Source organism: Halichoeres trimaculatus, unplaced genomic scaffold (assembly GCF_033239565.1).
Source record: "Halichoeres trimaculatus isolate MK-OKI-2021-1 unplaced genomic scaffold, fHalTri1.1 fHalTri1_scaffold_9, whole genome shotgun sequence".
Taxonomy (NCBI): Eukaryota; Metazoa; Chordata; class Actinopteri; order Labriformes; family Labridae; genus Halichoeres; species Halichoeres trimaculatus.
Window position 1 is genome coordinate 13,792,821 of NW_027437188.1, and position 20,015 is coordinate 13,812,835.

General features: G+C 40.4%; 1 protein-coding gene across 1 annotated transcript; it reads left to right on the top strand.

Annotated features, from left to right (window-relative positions):
- Positions 1-992: 992 nt before the first annotated feature.
- Positions 993-17,184, top strand: zbtb44 (zinc finger and BTB domain containing 44). The gene is made up of 6 exons (XM_074679652.1): positions 993-1,290; positions 4,663-5,767; positions 7,536-7,620; positions 8,361-8,512; positions 9,112-9,412; positions 12,790-17,184. Exons 2-6 carry the CDS (start codon positions 4,702-4,704, stop codon positions 13,193-13,195), a joined length of 2,010 nt encoding a protein of 669 aa, XP_074535753.1. The 5' UTR covers positions 993-1,290; positions 4,663-4,701; the 3' UTR covers positions 13,196-17,184.
- The last annotated feature ends 2,831 nt before the right edge of the window (positions 17,185-20,015 follow it).

Sequence of the window (20,015 nt, forward strand, 5' to 3'; positions counted from 1 at the left end):
GCATGTTCACAATTTTTCAAGGGTATTGTGCTCAAAAGACTCCTGTTGTTGGCATAATTGTGAGATGTCTGTTTAATTATATCTGGTAATCCATCCAGTGGAAGCACATAAAGTTTAAACAGAAGAGGACCAAAGATTCAGCCTTGTGGAACTCCACATGCATATTTTTGTATCGCAGGAAATCTCAAATTTTGACAATGATTTTCTGGTTATGCAAATAAGATTTTGACCACTAAATAAATTTGTTCTGTAAGATACCTCAAACTGCTTCTTCAAATGCAGAGTTAACCCTTTACGGGTCAAGTAACCATATTTAGTCTCCTCTGCACAAACTACAATTTAAGAAATAAAAAAATAAAAAAATGTCACAGAAGAAAAAAAAGTCTTCTTATGTTCTTTGAGAACACTCTTTTGTTTGAATTTTGAATTTCAATAAGTTCCCTTTAAATGGCTATGTTTTTTCATAGTATGAGGATTTGGGAAAATCTGTGGTTTTAAAACTGAGAAAAGCCTGACAAGTGTACTTAAAAGAAACTTCATAAAACAATACATATGCTTTCTAGGAACAATCTGCAAGTCTTTCAACAGACTTTGACTAAGACGGTTGGAAATATTAATACACTTGAAATTCAAATTATATTAAAAAAAAAAATTAAAAGAAAATTCTTCTTGAAAATATGTGTCTTTGCATGCATAAAATCCACAACAAATTACCAAGTAAATTAAAAAGGTAGGACATAAGGCAGAAAACATATAAATATTGGAAGAATTTTGCCCCAATTCAGGAAACATAAACATAAGATTTTAAAGTGGTTTCAATGGATATTAATATGTAATAGCTGATGACATAGTGAGCTTTTGAGTATATCGACAACAAGAGGCTGTATATTTCCCGCGTGAATGTGCAAAGAGCGGGGATTCCTGGTGTCATGTTGTGTTTTTGTTGTTAATGTGAGACTTCCTGTTCGTACAGTACAGCACCGTGACAGATGCGCGGTGCATTGTGGGGATACAAATACAGCGCAGAAAGGACAGCAGGGAGCACAAAGGAATGAAAACAGCACCCCGAAAACTTTAAACTTAAGCCTTTTGTGATGTGAATTCATGTGAACGTCAGCCAAACTGTGACTTTCGGCGGCTGGCAGGCTGAACGCTGCCGAAACGAGAGGAATGTGAGTGTTGGGAGCGAAGCGGCAGGGCGCACCGCTGTCTCCCACCATCGCTGCTTTTTGTCAGCTGAGCTGTTTGCATCCAGAGGCCCGGTCGCTTCCACGGGCCTCGCCCAGAAAGGTAAATTCACTCTGGACAATCTGTTTGGAAACGTTAACCAATCTATTTAATGTCCCTGCTTTACATCTCTAACCAGCCGAAGGGAGAAGACAGCGTCTGGAAGCACTGTGTTATGTTGGTTAGCGCTAGCTCTGTGGCTAACAGTGGAAAGCTAACGTGCAGCTGCTGCGTAGACGTAACCAGGGTTACCTACAGTCAATCCGGAAGATGGCTAAACTGGGCTTCAAAATAAAATCCATCAAACAACTTTCCCAACTCGAGAGTTCACTTCAGTGAAGTATTTTTATTGCAAAATCGACTCCTACAAGTAAAATGTCAACAAATTGCTATGCGAATTGGGAGAGAGCAGGTTTTGAAGCCACTGAAAGTCAGCAAACAAGAATGTTGGCATGAAATGACGAGTATTGCTCAAAAGAAGGGTGTCCAGATGAGTTGTAAATGGCCTCAGATTCTTGAAACATCTAAGTTTGGGAATGAAATTGGGAAAAAGTAGATTAAAACATAGCAAATTTAGGTTAATACTAAAAACGCAACAGCTGGGAGCTTCTAAACTAGTCCTTTGAAGTGAACAGAGGGTGTAAGTGCCTCAACCCAAGATAAGTTACAATAATCCTTTATTTGCCCACAACGTAGAAATTTACAGTCACAGCAGCAAACATGAAAGTGTGTCGTGCAAACACTGTAATAAGAATAGATTGAAAAGTAAATAACTATAAGTTTACCATAGATAAAAATATGTGTGAGTATTACATTTTAAGGATTAAGGAGAAAATAATAAGTATGAAATGTGCACAGACCAATTACAAAATGGTGAGAATTTCTCTGAAAGAATTGAGACATAGTCCATCAGACGGCAGCTTGACCATCATTAAAATTAAAGGAGATGTTTAAGTAGCCAGATGCAGAAGGAGGAAAAACTGTTTTTCACAGTTTTTCCTTTTAACTCCTCTGCATCCTGATAATGCCCAACCAAGACATGCATATTTTTGCAGAGTTTGATGTCTTGTTGTAGTTTTTATAAGTTTAAATGACAAGCAGGTTGAGAGCCACCCAATGATTTTACACAAAGTACAAAGTTATATGTCGAAAGTATGACCATTTCCAAATCAGAACATCAGACCAAGTAAAGGTTGGGATGAAGGTGGTATGACCTTGCGTTAGACAGCAACATGAATGCATGACGTCCTCAGGGTCTTTAAGTAAAATGTAAAACGTGGTATATACAGTCTTCAGATTAATAACAGGTGAAGCAAATCCTGTAGGCATTGAAATTTTATATGGACTTCATCAAGGATATGTCAGTGAGCACTACATGAGTACAGGTTCAATCTTAAGTCTTATTTTTAACTCTCCTTTCAAAGAAAACAACGGAAAACTTTGGTTCATCAATCGGCTTTTATTTTGACATCAAAGCGGAAGTACTTTACATCTCCCGGTGTTGCTTGACGTCTGAACGTGACGCTGTCCGCTACAGTTAGCCAAACTGTTGTTGTTACTCCAAACATGTTTTATCACCGTCCCTCTCCTGATAAATAAGAACAGTGCTTTGGATAGAAACGTTTGTGTGTTGTACCTTTTCGTCTCCACTTTGAATAAAGACCTTCTTCTGTTTATATCTGCAGCACTTTGACTCTCATGTGAGAAGGTGATGTAAACAGAGTGAAAGTTCCAGACTGAAGGATACGCCTCTTCTTCTCCATCGCCATTAGTGATGTTTTTGAGCAGCATTTGGGTGTTTTAACACATATTGCTGGCTCTGATACCATCATTACTAAATCATCAGTTTATCTAAACAGCTCCAGTATATACATTGTTTACTACTGAACAAATTCATGTTTTTTCTTACCCATAAATGAAAATAAAGCAAAAAGGTTGTGAAAAAAGTAACAATTAAAAACCACATTTAATAATTTCATTGTGATAAGTTTAATATTTAGATAAATGTCTCGGGCTCTCTTAAGTGTACAATTTCTCCTTACATGAACCTCACAACAAAGATTCAACAGCTAGTTTGACACTTTCTTTAAAGGAAATATGAAGCACATTTGTTCATTGTTTATTTGTTTTTCTGCCAGAGGTGTTTAAAGTTTTGTTTTTGTGGCATTGATAATCCTCAAGAACACTTAGGATCATTTCATCTCAGGGATCATGAATCTGAATAATTCACCTACAGGAGACATTGTAGCCTCTAGAAACCCCCTGTGGTGGAATAAAGTGTCTCTTTGGTTGCTCTGTTCGCTGGTGCAGACTCGGCACTCTCCTGTTGCACCTCTACAGCCCACGTCTATAATTCACTTTGCCTTTTACTGGGCCAACATAGCCCAGGAGTATTTTCCTTTGGTCTGTGTGTGTGTGTGAGTGTGTGTGTGTGTCTGTGTCTGTGTGGAAAGGGGAGCGCGCTCCCCCTACAAGAGCCCCTTCACTCGAGCTTTTGTTTGATGGAAAATCTCATGCCTCAGAGAATCCACATGTCTCGCAGACAGCTGCCGAGCATCCTGTAGTGCACTGGCCTCCACATGGGTCTGGCTCGCATCGCTGCGCATCTGCTTTGATTGTCGTTACATAACTTGGCATTTTGTCCCTGCTTTCACCCCCCCTTACCTAGCCTTTCCCTCCGAGAGCACCTTAGTATTTCTCCCTGCCTACACCAACTGTTCCACAATATACTCTACTCCTGTTTGTCATCCAGTCTTTACAGAGTGATATTTGACATCTCATTTAATCTTTGCCCTCATTGATTTCTAATCGAGGAGTTCAGCAGGAGTCCACTGGGGCATCTGTTATTTCATCCTCCTTCTGTGAAGGCTGGGGCTGGATTTTGTTTAGTTTGGTAATCGTCAGACACATTGAGATGCTTGACATAAAGAAATAACAATGGTGAACAGAATTATTATCATTCTGTCAGGAACACTCTCATCATAGATTCTTTTAACATTCAGTGCCAGATGGAGATAGAGTTATGTTTGGCGCTAAAGGCTCTGCCTTTCACTGTGCTCCCCTGGGAGGACAAATTGCAAGCTGTGACTTTCTCAGGGGCACATTAAAACTCCCCAGCAAGGGTCCAAACAAGCTTTTAGACCAGAGGAGGCTGGGGTGGTGGAGGCGAAGCTTTGCCAGCAGCCGAGTGTGGGCAGCGTCACTGTAGCAGGAATGTGAACGGCTTGTGGGTGATTGGAAACAAATGATTTAATCAGCAGCCTGACAGCTGGCTGCAGCTGGGGTGACTTCTGCTCCTGCATAAACGCCAAGCTTCATTTAATCAAATTTTCATTTTAGCCCTGCTATAAATTGATATTTGTCTTTCGAGAAATGGTTCATCTGGTTTAACTTTTGCAAACTCAAGTGTTTCTTTCCTGCCTTATCTCCCTGCAGGTCGCTTTTTCTGCACACAGCCAGAAGCTGACTTGCACCATGGGGGTGAAAACTTTCACTCACAGCTCCACCTCCCACAGCCAGGAGATGCTGGAGAAGCTGAATGCTCTACGAAACGAGGGCCACCTCTGTGATGTCACCATCCGGGTCCAGGACAAGCTCTTCCTGGCCCATAAAGTGGTCCTTGCTTGCTGCAGTGAATTCTTCCGCTCCAAACTGGTGGGCCGGCCGGAGGAGGAGGACAAGTTTGTGTTGGACCTTCATCATGTTACCGTTAGTGGCTTTGCTCCTCTGTTGGAATACGCCTACACGTCAACGCTGTCCATCAGCACGGAGAACATCATCGATGTCCTGGCAGCTGCAAGTTACATGCAGATGTTTGCAGTGGCAAGCACATGTTCAGAGTTCATGAAGTCCAGCATCCTGTGGAGCCCAGGAAACAACAACAACAACAACAACATGTCAACAGATAAACCGCACGAATCAGCACCAGAGAGCGCCTCGTCAAACTGTGCCCTGACGCCACTGGATGGCAGCGTGTCACCTGTTTCTTCTGACTGCAGCGTCATGGAGAGAAACGTTCCTATATGCCGCGAATCGCGACGGAAACGCAAAACTTTTGTGACGATGGCGTCGCCTGAGAGTCCGCTCAAATGCACTACCCAGATGGTCACCACCTCTCCTCAGATCCCCAACCCTTCCCCGTCTTTCTCAGACAGCACAGCGCAGCCCGTGGAGTCCTCTCTGGCCTTTCCGTGGACTTTTCCTTTCGGTATCGACCGAAGGTTTCACTCAGACAAATCAAAGCTCCCGGAGAGTCCTCGGTGTTTAGAGCAGGGCGCCCCGGGGACCTCGGAAGTGGTGGTCGGTCGGCGGCTCAGTGACTTCCTAACATGCGAGAGCTCCAAGGTGGTATCATCGCCGGTGCCAGCAGAGGAGGAAGATGTGAGAGTGAAGGTGGAGCGTCTGAGTGATGAGGAAGTCCAGGAAGCATCATCGCAGCCGGTCAGTGCCTCCCAGAGCTCGCTGAGTGACCAGCAGACGGTGCCAGGAAGCGAACAGGTCCAGGAGGAGCTACTTATCAGTCCTCAGTCCTCTTCAATAGGTGAATCTCCTTACCTCAATGAACAACAACATTTAGAAATATCTCTTCACCAAACTTAACTTTATTTATCTAATACTGGGGGTGGGAGAAAAAAAATCAAGATATCGGGATTTTTTGTTTGACAATATCAAAATTGTGATTCTTTGTCGAAAACAAAACATTTTTTTTTCAAATTCAAATTCTGTATTTCAGTCTTTGTTTATGAACTGGATTGGAAAAAGTTACCACTTTTCTCCAGCAGAGGGTGAAATTTTTCTCTTGACTAACATGATGTGCATTTTATGGGAAAATGTGGCTCCAGATATAGTCTGTAGATTTCATCATCATCATCATTTAAAGGATGAGTTCGGTTTATACAGTTTTTACATTGTTTAAAGAATGAAGTAGAACAAAATACTCACCCAGAAGGCTTTCCTGATCCAAGCAGTGCTTCGGGAGATATTTAGATCCCAAATCGTGCAGCGGACGTCCGTATAATGGGATCCATTGAGGCATAGACAGCGCCGCTCCTAAAACTGCATTAGTCGTCCAAAAACTTGTGTTTTTCACCAATATTCCATCATGGTCCGCTCTAAGTTAGTGCTCTGTTGCAGTCTGTGTCACTCCAGACACCGCTGTGTGGCTGTAATGACCTCTGGTCCGACGAAGACTTTGTTTACGTTTGCCCCTCAGAGAAAGGAGTCAGCTCTCCAGAGAGTACTGCGCATGCACACAAGTTTTTTGACGATTAATGCAGTTTTAGGAGCGTCGCTGTCCATGCCCCGATGGATCCCATTATACGGACGTCCGCTGCACGATTTTGGATCTAAATATCTCCCGAAGCACTGCTTGGATCAGGAAAGCCTTCTGGGTGAGTATTTTGTTCTACTTCATTCTCTAAACAATGTAAAAGCTGTATAAACCGAAATTATCCTTTAACTTTTTCGCATGGTCTGGTGTTAAAAAAGGAAATGAAAGATCATAAAAATTTTCAATAATGAAGAATCACAATTTGAAATGAATCAGCATCCTAAAAATCGTAATAGAATTGAATCAAATCGCAAGAACAGCATTTCGCCCCAGCCCTATCTAATACCTATGCCATATGCGAAAACATACCAACATGCAGCATAGAAAATAAGGAGTGAAATCATGTTAAGACTGTAACAAACTATTGACTACGGCAAAGAAAAACTGTTCACCTTCCCTTGAGCTCACCTGTCTGACCTGCCCGTCTTCATCAAAAACTACCAAACTGTCAAACTAAGTCCTAAATTCTACCAATTTTAAAACACAAGGCATCAAACTTTATCCAAAATCCAAGAAAACAGCAAATTAACGATTTAATAGAGGGATAATGTGCAGAAACATTGATTTCAAACACACAACAGTGCATAAGTGTTACTGTATCTATCACTGATATAACAGTCTGTGTCCTGACCCACTTAACAGTGTCGCTTATAAAACAAGCAGCTCGAGCTGCCTTCCACCTACAAGTTTTTATTTGTATTTGTCTCTGTGGAAAGTTTTATTGTCCAGTGGCCCAAATGCTTTTTCAAAGGCTTTCCTGCTGTAAATAAAAAGAAAATGGAAAAGCTTGTCATTTTTTCCTAAACTGCTCAGTAACACAGTGAACTGGAATCCAGCAGTATTAGGCCTTAAACTGGGATTAACCCTCAAAGACTTTAAATATGTTTGTTTAACCTTCTCAAGATGTCATTTTTTCTTCTTTTATCTGAAAGTGGTAGAAAGGAACCATAAGAGTGATTTATTTTCCTCCTGTCTCCAGGGTCGATGGATGAGGGAGTGTCTGAGGGCTTGCCGTCGATGCAGAGTTCTTCCACCAGTGGAGGACACGCAGAGGACGATGAGAGGTATCACGATAGGTTACAACTTGCAGAGAGGCAGTCATGAATATCAGAATATATAGACATGAACAACATAAACGAATGTCTGGGCTACACCTGTGTACGTTGTTAAATTACACCTCATGCCAAATGGCAGACATTATGCACTTTTATATAAAGAATTGTTAACGCCTGGGGACATATGAGGAATTCTGTCTGTATGCTGACGTGCGTGAATGTCAGATCCTGGTTCATGAAAGAAGAAGAGCAGAAAAACCTGGGAGAGTCACTTCAATGAAGATGAGATAGAAACATATGCAAAGTTTTCCCAGTGTTAGTCGGCTTTTTCGCCCATAAAGACTTAAAAAATGTCGGTACTCTTTATCGTATGTTGGATATTTCTCCTAAGCTTACAAATAAGCTTCTTTTGGAGACCTTCACAAACTTATGGTCCTAAGAATGTCATGCCAACTTGCCTGCCTAAACCATGCAGGATAGTTTTTACTTGGTCTGGTCTTAAAAAAGTGAACTATAAACTGGAAATATCGAAAAAACGCAATTTAAACCAAATCAGCACTCCAAAAATTGTTTAAGAATTGATTCGGGAAAAGCACCTCATCCCAGCCCTATTGTAGACGTTGGAACATCTGCACACTTTCAGTCTGAACATCCAGCATTGTTGCTTTAAATCCATCTTCTTAATAGGGGCAGAGCAGAACCCCTCTTTTTTGACAGGGTTGGATAACTCTGTGCTCTCTGTGTTGCAGGTTAGAAGGTATCCAATATCCATACCACCTCTACATCAGCCCCTCAGCCCGGCCCGGCACCAACGGCCCTGACAGACCGTTCCAGTGTCCGACCTGCGGAGTCAGATTCACACGCATTCAAAACCTGAAGCAGCACATGCTCATACACTCCGGTACGTGAAAGAAGCTTAATGAAAACTCAGTATTGGTTTTACTTTGATTAAAGTAGCAACAGGTAGTCTTTTCGTTTGGCAAGGTCTCCAAACAACTGGCTGATAAACTGATGTCTCTGAGGCTACTCTCAGCATTTCACCCTGTTAGACTTTCTGCAAAATGATAAACAAATAAAAACCAACCCCAAGCATTCGTCTTTCCCATCAGACTTGTTTTGTTCCTTGTATTTTTTGGTGGAAATTTCTTTGAGACTGATGATTTCTTCAGACATTTATTCGCCTCTGAGATGAGCAAATATGTTTATATTTCCATTTTTCACCAGGAATCCACTAAAAGCCTATATATAGAGTTGTTTTCATTCTAAGAAGAGCTCTTAGTGGAAATGTTTGTAAAGGTTAATTTAAAGTTAAGTGATGATACTTTCCGAGGTTGTGTGTATAATATAGCTAAGTGATGAATTGATGAGGCTTTCCTGGAAACAGTGATTAGCGTCAGGGCCAGCTCTGTGGTAAGATGTAGTCAGCCCTCCTGCCTCCCCTCAGACCCACACAGACACAAAGCCATGCGTGAGTGACTTTGTTTTTTCCCTCTTCTGCAGGCATTAAGCCTTTCCAGTGTGACCGCTGTGGGAAAAAGTTCACACGGGCCTACTCCTTAAAGATGCATCGGCTGAAGCACGAAGGTAAACGCTGTTTCCGGTGCCAGATTTGTAGCGCCACATTCACGTCCTTCGGTGAATATAAGCACCACATGAGGGTCTCCCGACACATAATCCGCAAGCCGCGGATTTATGAGTGCAAAACGTGCGGCGCCATGTTCACCAACTCTGGAAATTTAATTGTACACCTGAGGAGTCTGAACCATGAGGCATCCGAACTAGCAAACTACTTCCAGAGCAGGTGAGGAGTCTGGGGGCGCTAACCTCTTCCATTTACTCAGATCCCACCTGGATCAGAAAATAAGTCCGGTTAGGTTCTAATACCTGAGGTTCATTTGATCAGTTTTAATTTCATGGCTTTGGTTTTACAGAACTGTTTTTAAGATGTTTACAGCTGAGTGTAATGGGCAGATCAAGTGCACCTTAAGTATTTGACTGTATTGGGATTTTTTTTTATTTCACTCATTTAAAGGAATAGTTCCACTCTTTGGGGAAATATGGCTTTTTATTTCAATCTCACGACTCAGATGGGAACAGACACCCCTGTAAATATGAACCTAGAGCCAGCTTTAGGTCGTAGAGGCTGAGTGTTTAGACTGGAAATAGGTCAAGAGCTAGCTAGGTTGTGTCCAAATGTAACAAACATGTCTACCGGCACAGTTAAACTTCTCCAATTAGGACAAATCAAGACAGTTTAATCCATGTAAAAGTTGCAGCATTAATATATAGAGGGGTCATTTATCAAACTAATGTGTCATGTAATGTTGTTAGTTTAAAGATTAGCACCTAACTTCTCCTGTTGTTGTCCATACATGTATTTGAAATGTTATTTCTACAAATTGCTCAACAATAATATGACCATTTTTACATACTTTTGGACGCATTTTGCCTGACTAGAAAGATGCATTCTCTTCCTCAGAGCGGCAGCTGGTTAATGTATAGAACACTTTGAAAGGTTTGGGTTGAAACTGAAAAATGAGACAACACTGGAATGAAATATGTCAAAAAGAAGCACAGAGAGACGTGGCTGCTGAGGAAGTTTTGGACAACACTGATTCAGATGCCAGCAATCTGTCATTATTTGAGAAAGGGTTTTTAGAGGTTGGTGCAGCTTCCTTGAACCAGAGAATGAGTGGATTTTTATCAATTTATCTGGAATGCATGGTTAGAAAATAAGATTCAGTCGTCATCCAAACTTGTGCAATTGCAAGAAATCACTATTTGTCAGTTCCCTGTAGTCAGATTTCAAGCATAAGGTGACTCATTTTGTGCTCTTGGATCGCTCTCTGATATGTATCTGCTGCATTGTTTATATATTTATAGAGGGAGCTAGAATTTCATGCCTTTGCTTACTGTAAGGTTTTGGGAAGAAGATAATTGATAATTTTTATATATATATAAAGGAAATGTGTTGGGTTTTTTTTTTTCATTTTGCATGTATAATTGATTTGGGTGTCCTGGTTCATGTGCAGGTATTATTAGGAAGGACACAAAAATCAGCTTTTATGGAACAGTCTTATTAGACATTGCTAGCAGCCAAACTTTAATTAGTTTTTTTTTTTTTTTACTGTGCATGTCCAGTAATTGGTTCCTGGATCGCCTAAAGTTTGTTGTGACTTTGGAGCTTTTACTCAAGGAGCATTTTGCTACCCTGAAGGTTCCTCCTCGTCCTGAAATGTGACTGTTATGCAGCCTCCCACCTCTGTGTAATCACTGTTTAGCGTTGCTCAAAGCCTGTGGCAACAGAATCAGCCGAAGACTGTTTTTTGTCTCTGCATTTCAAACTAGTTTGAGGCACTGTGAGATGATAATCTGCAGCACCGGAGTGAACAAAATTGTAAATCAGATGTCCTGAAGAAAGTTCCTTGATTTTATACGTTTATATGGCCCCACCACAAACCAAACCAAAAAACAGCCATGAGCTACTTTAAAATAGCACCTTTATAGTTTTACTTTTCTTCAGCTGTTCATGTTGAGTTAAGCTTGCAGCAGCTAACATGTTCACAGAACGTCAATAAGTCTGACTCTTTGGAAGAAGAAAAATAAGTGTGGTTTCCCAAATCTGTGAACTATTCCTTTAAGTTCATTATGTTGGTGGGCTGGCTGTAAGCTCTTGCTCGTCTCGGCTCAGTTTCTGAGGATAAATTGATTTATCAAGAGAAGAGTGAAGTTTTTAAATCATTGCTTTTATTAGACTCAACTGCAGAGTGTTGAGAAAGAAATGAGATCATTTCAGAGTTTTAAATCCTTCATTTGATACTCCCACTCTGTCAGAACTTTGCTCTTCAGGAATGTTTGGTCACACACACAAAAGCCACAGAACACAACTTAAATCATTTTGTCATCACTATTTGTATGTTGCTGAATGAATTTCCCTTAACCAAACAGAGTGGGTTGGTTGTTTTCTATCAGCAGCTCAGCCCACAAAGCCTCGTGAAAAGCAGGACATAGTGTCTTTATAAAGTCGGAGAGTGTTTTTGTTTCCCAGACTTTTCCACTTCTTAATCAACTCAAGCCCTCACAGGTCGGCAGGGCTCAAACGGGCCATTGACTCCTCAAGAGTTTTATAGTAGAAGGTCTACGCTTGAGATCATAACAGTGTGGAAAATTCTCTGGCAGTCCAGTCAGGCTCTTAACTCCTGTCCTCAGCCTTCATATAAAAAGAGATGTTAACTACACTGTATCCTGGCTTTTTCTAAGCTGCTGATTTGCATTCCAGTTTGTCGTCTGTACCACAGGAGACGTTTACTCTGAATCTAAACTATTTACTCTGGATACCTCGCTTTAATTCCAGCTGTTTGATAGTCTTTACATCTTAATATGCTGCACTGGGATCAATCTAGTTTACAGCTATGATCACACCGTGCTCTCGCTCAGTTTAAAGAGCCTCTGACAGAGGATCCACATGCTCAGATAGACTGGAAATTTTCTACGGAGTATAGGTTAAATAGGAAAATCTTGGTATACATTGCAGTTTGTTTTCCAAATGAGGCATTAGTTTGAGTTTTCATGTGCTAACTATGTCTGATCTGGACACTGTTTTCAAATGTTTTGCTCTTAAAATTAACCAGAAAATCGTCACCATTACATCACCTCTGCAGCACATCTTTCCTGGCTGCAAGGGCGACACTATTGTTGTGCAAACTTGGGTAAAATCTGGAACTAAAAATGATGATTGGTGTGACCAAAATGTAAAACTTGAGGGTTTAAAGTGGGGGCTTAAAATCTAACAGCTCATTCAATCATTGTGTCAGGATTACGAAAAGTGCATCCAAGGAGAAGGATTTTTTCGCATCCTTCTCATCTGTTTTTGTTTGTTACTCTCCACTTATACTAACAATCTCAACACTTTAGCTTCTTTTTTGCAAAATATGAACGAAAAATCTGTAGATCATTGAGAATAGCTTTGTGAGAAATGCTCTGAAAACCTGTTGCCTGACTTATTCAGAATCAAACTGTCAATCTTGTCTCATGTTGTTTTTATGTTTGAAGATTTGCAGAGTAGATAGCAGCAGCTGAAACACTCTTTGAGTGTCCAGCATGATTTAGTGAAGCTTGTTTGTCGGTGTATTATCCAAAAAAGACCTTTAATCTCTCTCATTCTTCCCATCTTTCCAGTGATTTCCTCGTGCCCGACTACCTGAGCCAGGTTCAGGAGGAGGAGGAGGCGCTGGGTGTCCAGTACGAGCTGGAGGAGTCCCCACATCACCCCGTTTACCCGGGCAGCACCTCCACCTCCACCACCACCGCGGCCTCATCCTCCTCCTCTGTCCAGATGCCTGTCATCTCCCAGGTCTCCTCCTCTACCCAGAATTGTGAGAATTCCTCCGGCTTCCTCTCACCTGAGCCCCTGGATCCCCTGGAAGCCCCATCCTCCCTCAAGATGGACGCCGACGAGGCTGCAGCCATGACTGAGGAGACCAAGATGGACAACAGCGAAGGAGGAAGTTCCCCGGAGGTGTTTGAGGAGGAGCAGCAGCAGCATGCACAGGCCAAGGAGCTGGCTTCCATTACCATCGAGTGATTCAAGCCTTCGACTTTGCCCATCACGTCTTATTGTGCAGTCTTGTCATATGGGGAAATGTGATGAAACATGGATAAAGGGACAGCTGGGACAAGTTAAACCTCCCGACGCAAAGCCCCGAGTGAAGTTCTGAAGACTGCGGTTGCCTTGATGACGCGTGTCTTCATGCAAATCAGTTATTTTGTTTTAACTAAACCAAATCCTGCAAAGTCAAGATTTTTTCACTAGATTATTGCCTAACTTTGTGGGAACAGTTTTTCATGCTTCAATGATCAGCACTGGGTCGTAAAAGAATTGGGATTAAAATAGTTGAAGGGTAGAGTCAAAGGTTGTTTTTCCCATATGACGTGAATGCAGCACTAGCTAAAGTCCCTTTTGTCTTAGCTGATGTGAGGTCTGTTCAGAACAAGCCTTGCCCTACTTTTGGAAAGTGCCTGAGAGTTCCCTTTTTAACAGAGCAGCGTGTAGAGGAAGACGAGGTCGTGACTTTGCCAACGGAGACAAATCGAGTCTTTGCAAACTGAGCTAAAGAGAAACCTGTTGTATTTCATTTGTTGTGATGATGCTAGTTTGTTTGGGCAGAGACTGTGTTATTCCTTCAGTGCCGTCGCTATAGGCAAACTGTTCAATGTCAATATTATCTATATTGCAATAGCTTGTACTGTTTTACTATTTGAATGCTGTGTATGTTGGGTGTTGTGAAATATGATACGTCAGGTGTGTGTATGTGCATTTCTTTTTTATCGATATGAACACAGTACATTTCATTTTTTAATGTTTAAAACTTGAAATTATATCGACAGAGTATTCCCTTAAGATGTCTGTGCAGTATATGATTTTTCAAACATGTTACTTTTTTTATTGATGCACTGTTGTTAAATCAAACCTTGGATCTCAAAAAATAAACTCTAGGAAATGAGGAAATCTTTTAGTCAGCACTGATGCTGCAGCTTTTGTTGCAGAACACATTCAGATGAATGAGAAATAGGACTGAAATTAATGTAAAATTTAAACTTTAACTCTGAAATTTAAAGGTTTTCTTCTGACTGCAGTGTTAAACTCTTAAATGAGCTCAAAGATATTGTAATGTAGCATTTCAACCCACTTTGTATCAGTTAAATGGTTTTTAATGGCTTTGAAATATTGGTCGTCAACTTCACTAAAGTACAACGTTTTTGTCTTTCTTTAAGTTAAATCCTGGCGTGACTTTGAGGCGATGAACAGACTGTTTTTAAGGAGTGGATGTAGCCGCCCTGATGTCTCCCACTCAGCTGTGGACTTTGTTTTAAAGCCTTAAGTTTAAACACAGTGGACAAATTTTTGTTAAGGTAATTATTGGACTCATTGACTCCCATACGATCGGCCTTTTTTCTGCTATCACTGGAGTCGCCTCCTTTAGCTTCACTTCTGAAACCAACAGGCTGCATCCACTCCTCATATAAAGTCAGCAACATGTGGATTAACAACCAGCATCGTGTCTGTTTTCTTTCACCTTAGTTGTCACAAAGGGAAGAACTACATCGTAAAAGAAAAAAAATCTAGATAAGGATTTAAGGATTTATGATCTAGTTATACGTCTGATGCAAAGAGATGCTGTTAGCAGGTTACCCCACAGTCTGCTGTTACATGACAACATTGCTTTGGAAGCAAAAAGGTGATTGCTGACGTGTGAATGAAAATACTGTGAGTTATCCTAGATGATGAATTTATTATTGTCTGCAAGAGCTTTTATTCCTCACCTTTAACTGATAACATAGTTTGACGGCTGAATTTACTAATCTTGTTTCTTTTCTGTTGCTTTGGGTCAAATCTTCAAATCCTGTTACCTGTGTTGTGCCAACATGGTTGTAATTTTGTACTTGGACATTGTTGTGCCTGTATTTCTGAGAAGATAATGACACTCATGGTGATGCTCCGTGAGTTGAATGCTACTGACTGTGACTTGGTTTTCTTGTTCTGTGATATCTTAATTTTGCCCTGACAGTCGTGCAAACAGACAGAGTTTAAGGATAATCACAGCAGGATGTTCGACCTCGTGTACAGGGTTGATTGTAAATGTAAAAGGTGAATTATTGCTGTCATGAGGGCATCCATATGACCCTGTCTTCATCATTGGAATTCACTGAGAGCTGTCTTAATTAGAGCCTGACTGATATCATTAGCAGATATCAGCCTCTCACAGATATCCCACTGATTTTTGATCCTTTTAAAGGAACGTAAATGTTGAAATAACACTTTGGTTGATGCGACAAATCTCTCAGCATTTGCTGAAGCACATGTAGCAAAGCGTCGCTGCTGAAGGGAGAGCAGTGCAGCAGATTGGCTGAAAATATTTGATAATCAAAGTTCTTTTGAGAGGTCCCAAAGTCACCAGATTGGCTTTCGGATCCGTAATACAGGATTTGTTTCCTCCTCTAATTGCTGTATCACTCTATAAATCTCCTATCGGTCAGGCTCTGGTCTGAATATGAGTTTGTATCAGCCTGTGACATCCTGTAAGTCACTTTCTCTAAATTGTGCCATCTTGCCCTCTCTCCCGGGGTACTAATCTTGCTTTTTTCCCGAAGGACCAAATGTTCTCTATCTTATTGGGGATTTGCCATGGCAATCAGTAATTGCACATAATAGAAGAAGAGATAATCATTTTAAGTGGTCCATGCTCTTTAGCAGAGGGGTCCTGCTGTTCTCTGCCCCTTAAAACACTGTATGATGTTGTGCATTTAAGAGGCTAGCCTTAGTATGTGGACCTATTAACTCTAGTTGCACAGTATCGAGATTTTAAGAAAGGTTTTTTCTATTCTCCATTTGTAAGTCATGCTTTTCATCTGTTGTGTTCAGAGTCCGTATTAAAAAAATAGAGGTTTTTATAATAAAATGCTGCTGTTTGTCGAAACGCAAAAGTGCCCAAAATATTTTTGTGAACCAATGGTGTGCAATAAATGGACAGGTTGTTGTTTTCAAAGTTATATTTCTGTTTTTGTTTTTGTTTTTATTTTTTTGGAACAGTGAATTATATATATCTAAAAAAAGAATGTAGACTTTTTGTTTTAATCAAATGTGACTGAAGGCGTATCAAATCGGCGAGGACCCCTTTTGATCTGTGAATGGAGAAACAAAAAGCTTCGGATGCTTTTAATGGCTCTGTTCAGCTCCTTCCAGTTGGTTTGGAGAGTTGCATGTTCATATCGTTCTGTGAAGTGGAGAGCATGTCTTCAGTTGGCCTTATTTGTCGATGACTCTTCATCCAGCGTAGCTTCGATCTGTTGTTCAGCATGCCTTCTTCTTTTCTGTATGTTCTCCTCTTTATGTGCAATGTTTTCAGATATCTTGATTATATACAGGACATGCCTTTTCAATGTACACTTGATGTTGTATATGTTTCCAGTCCTTATTTAAAGTAGGAAAACATAAGAAGAAAAAAACATGGTAGCTCTTCATAACTGCATATATCTATTTTTGGTGACTTTTGTATTCTGGTTGCTGTTTCATGGCATCTTTGGATATTCTTGTTAAATGTGAATAGAACAGCTTAGTCTGGGAGTTTGGGGGGCCTTGGTAGTCTTCACTTTGTGACTGTCTGCAGTATGTGTATATATATAAATATACAGTATATACACTCATACTATGTTGCATATTCTTTATACTGTAGGCTACCTGAGTACAACCTGCTTTGGGACAGATGTTGTATTTTGTGTCTTTGATACTGTATTTAAACTGTTGTTTGGAGAAACTGTACAAAAACATCCCAGATTAAAGTAATGCAACCTGCACATGGTGTATAGGGAGAACAGACGTTTGTGGTGTTGAGTGTTTTAACTGGATCATATTCCACAGTTGGCTGTTAAAAACTGACAAAGACCACTCTGTATTTTAGAGTTTATGGTTGTTCTGAATCTTTACTAGTGTTCTGGCTTTGCAGTCCTGTTGTTATTAAAAAAAGAGTTGTTTTTGTAAAAGTATAACATGTAAATAAAAGAAGCCTAAGTCAGAAGAAGTCTAATACTGGTCTCACCTTGTTTTTGTTGCTCTTGATCACACTCTTTTCTTTCTCTCAATCCAAACACCATTTTTGCGCACAATATTTTGTCCTTCACAAGACAAGCTTTTACCTATGAAGAGGAGTCAGACTGCTAATATTAAATTATTAAACTATTATATTGTGTTTGAAATACTGAAAGTCAGATGCAGAGTTTCATACAGACACTTAACCCTGAAAACATAAAGTGCATCAAGTTTGGCACTTAAAGGCCCCATATTGTGCAAAAATCACATTATTAAGTCTTTTAGTGAAAATTGTGGGTCTTTGGCTTTCCTCCCAGCCCACAAAATGTGATATTTAATGACAAAACCTGTACTTAGTAGTGCTTGCGAATGCAAAATCCTGAACTAAAACGAACTGTTTGGATTTTGGGGATTTCACGTCATCAACTCCCTTTTTTGACCAATCAGGAGCAAGTCTGACCTGATTGGTCCACCAGAGCAAATACCCCCACACCCCCTCCCTGCCCACTCCTCTCCCTGCCGCTGGAGAGAAATTTCTCCAGCAGCAGGAAGGAGAATGCCAATTCCCTTTTTTGACCAATCAGGAGCAAGTCTGACCTGATTGGTCCACCAGAGCAAATATCCCCACACCCCCTCCCTGCCCACTCCTCTCCCTGCCGCTGGAGAGAAATTTCTCCAGCAGCAGGAAGGAGAATGCCAAATTTGAAAAGCCATCACTGCTTTGTTTTTGACTGTAAACAGCCACATACTTCCAAGCTCAAGCTTCCCATCTCGAAAGAAGACAAGACTAAGTGGCTAGAGTTCATTTATCAAGGAAATGTGCCAGCTACACTCAGTATGTATGTGTGTGCTAGTCACAGCCGACTGCTTTTCCAACTTTGGACAGTACAACAGAGGGCTAGTGAATAGGCTGATCCTGAATCCAGGCGCATTACCAACTATCCACCAACAAACCTCGGACCCTGGAAATGTGAGTATTTTAAATGCTGTGTGCTGTGGAGCAGATGTAAGAGCTTTTCCTCAGTGTCCCCCCCTGTCTCTGTGTTAGCTTCAGGATGCTAACTTTAGCTGCGGTTAGCCTGTTGCTTCAGCCTGTAATGTTACAATAAATGAGCTTCGCTGTTTTATAAACATTGTGCACTCTGAAGAGCGGGGCGGTATCAGCGGTGGCTCATTTACATATGAAGGTCACGCCCACTAAATCAGACTGTTTTGAACAGAGGGGCTATGAGAGCCTGGAAACAATGCTGCTGTGCTTGATTTATTGGCTCTTTGGCATAAACATGGTACTACCATTTAATGAAGACATCACTGATCCATATTAAACTGCAGAAAAAGGAGCATAATATGGGACCTTAAAACTACTGTGACATTAAACCAATGTTGCAAAATAAATAAATAAATAAAGAATGGGCAAAAGATGTGGTCAATTGGTGGATCTTATAAATGTCACTTGGTGTAACCAATGATACTCACAAAAAATCTGATATTGGACAACATGTATGTGATTATTATTTTATCAGTCTACTACACTGTAAAAATTAAACTTAAAATTATTTTAAACTAACTGACCCAAGAATAGAGAGAAAACATTGATGTTTACGGCATGAATACCCACATTATCAAATTTGGGAATAAGATGTTTGAATATACTTTGAGATTATATTTATAATAAGGTTTATGGGCAACATATGGGGGAGTAGTTCTACTGCAGTGGAGTTGCAGACGACTAATTGTACTTCCAACTCAGCAAAAATAGGAATTTTTATTTTGACAAAAATATTGATATTAAGAGTTGAAATATTAATATCTTATCACAGGTCAAAGTATCTCAATATATTTCTGTGTTGATATTTTTTCACACCTCCAGTAACCGGGCAGATCTGCTTTTAAGTGTGGCTCGAAGCATGCCAAACAATATATGGATATTTTTTTTCAAATGTGAAACCTGTGCCAGCCTATCAGAATGAACCCCTGCCATTCAGCTGTGACATTTGAGAACCAAAAACTCTGTTTCCCAGAACACAGTATCTGTGAAACCATGAAACCGGGGTTTTCTAAAACCTTTACTTTGGTTGGAGTTTTCAGAAATCACTGTTTTAATGGTGTATCAACTGTGGTTTTGTGCAGATGACGAGCTAAACGCATTAAAATGTAAGCAGTTTCTCACCCAGCCACGCGTGGATGTGACCATAGAGTGAGTTGTCAGTTTTTCTGTGGATAGGTGTCCTGTTATTGCTGGATACTTGTCGGGGATGTGCCTCGCCTCTTGGCAGCATGACAAGGCAGCCCCCGTAGTCCAGAAGGTGATAGCAGCTGCGATAACGGACAGATAATCTTCTTGCGTATATTTGTGAGTCCAGTTTGCCCATGAAAATACATCTCATGATGCTTTCTTATGAAGAATATATCGTCAAATTTTTAAATAGTGAAATATTTCACTTAACATGACATTAACTCACCAGCCATGTTATTATGTTCACATGTTTAATTTCTGGTTAATACAAATACCTTATCAGCCAATCACATGGCAGCAGAAACATAGACAATAAAAGATAAGGAAAAAATGAACTTTTAACATCATGGACAAACTTTGTCTTCTGTGATCTACCAAAACTTTAATTCAAAAACATCAGAAATAAACACCAGGAAAGAAAAAACAAAAGGATTGCCTGGTAAAACATTCTGTTTACAATGTAAGGTAGACCTGGAAATATCTGGTGGTCAATTCAACATTAAAACACAAATGCATCATGTCTCCATTTGGTCCAGAAATAACAGAAGACAAAAATAAATTATTCTTTGTTTGCATCAAAGA

What these genes read in the sequence shown, in the direction of transcription:
- zbtb44 (XM_074679652.1), top strand. Translation starts at nt 4,702, where the DNA reads ATGGGGGTGAAAACTTTCACTCACAGCTCCACCTCCCACAGCCAGGAG. An exon ending in CACGCAGAGGACGATGAGAG is followed by an intron (nt 7,621 to 8,360) that starts GTATCACGATAG and finishes TCTGTGTTGCAG; the next exon opens with GTTAGAAGGTATCCAATATC. An exon ending in GCAAACTACTTCCAGAGCAG is followed by an intron (nt 9,413 to 12,789) that starts GTGAGGAGTCTG and finishes CCATCTTTCCAG; the next exon opens with TGATTTCCTCGTGCCCGACT.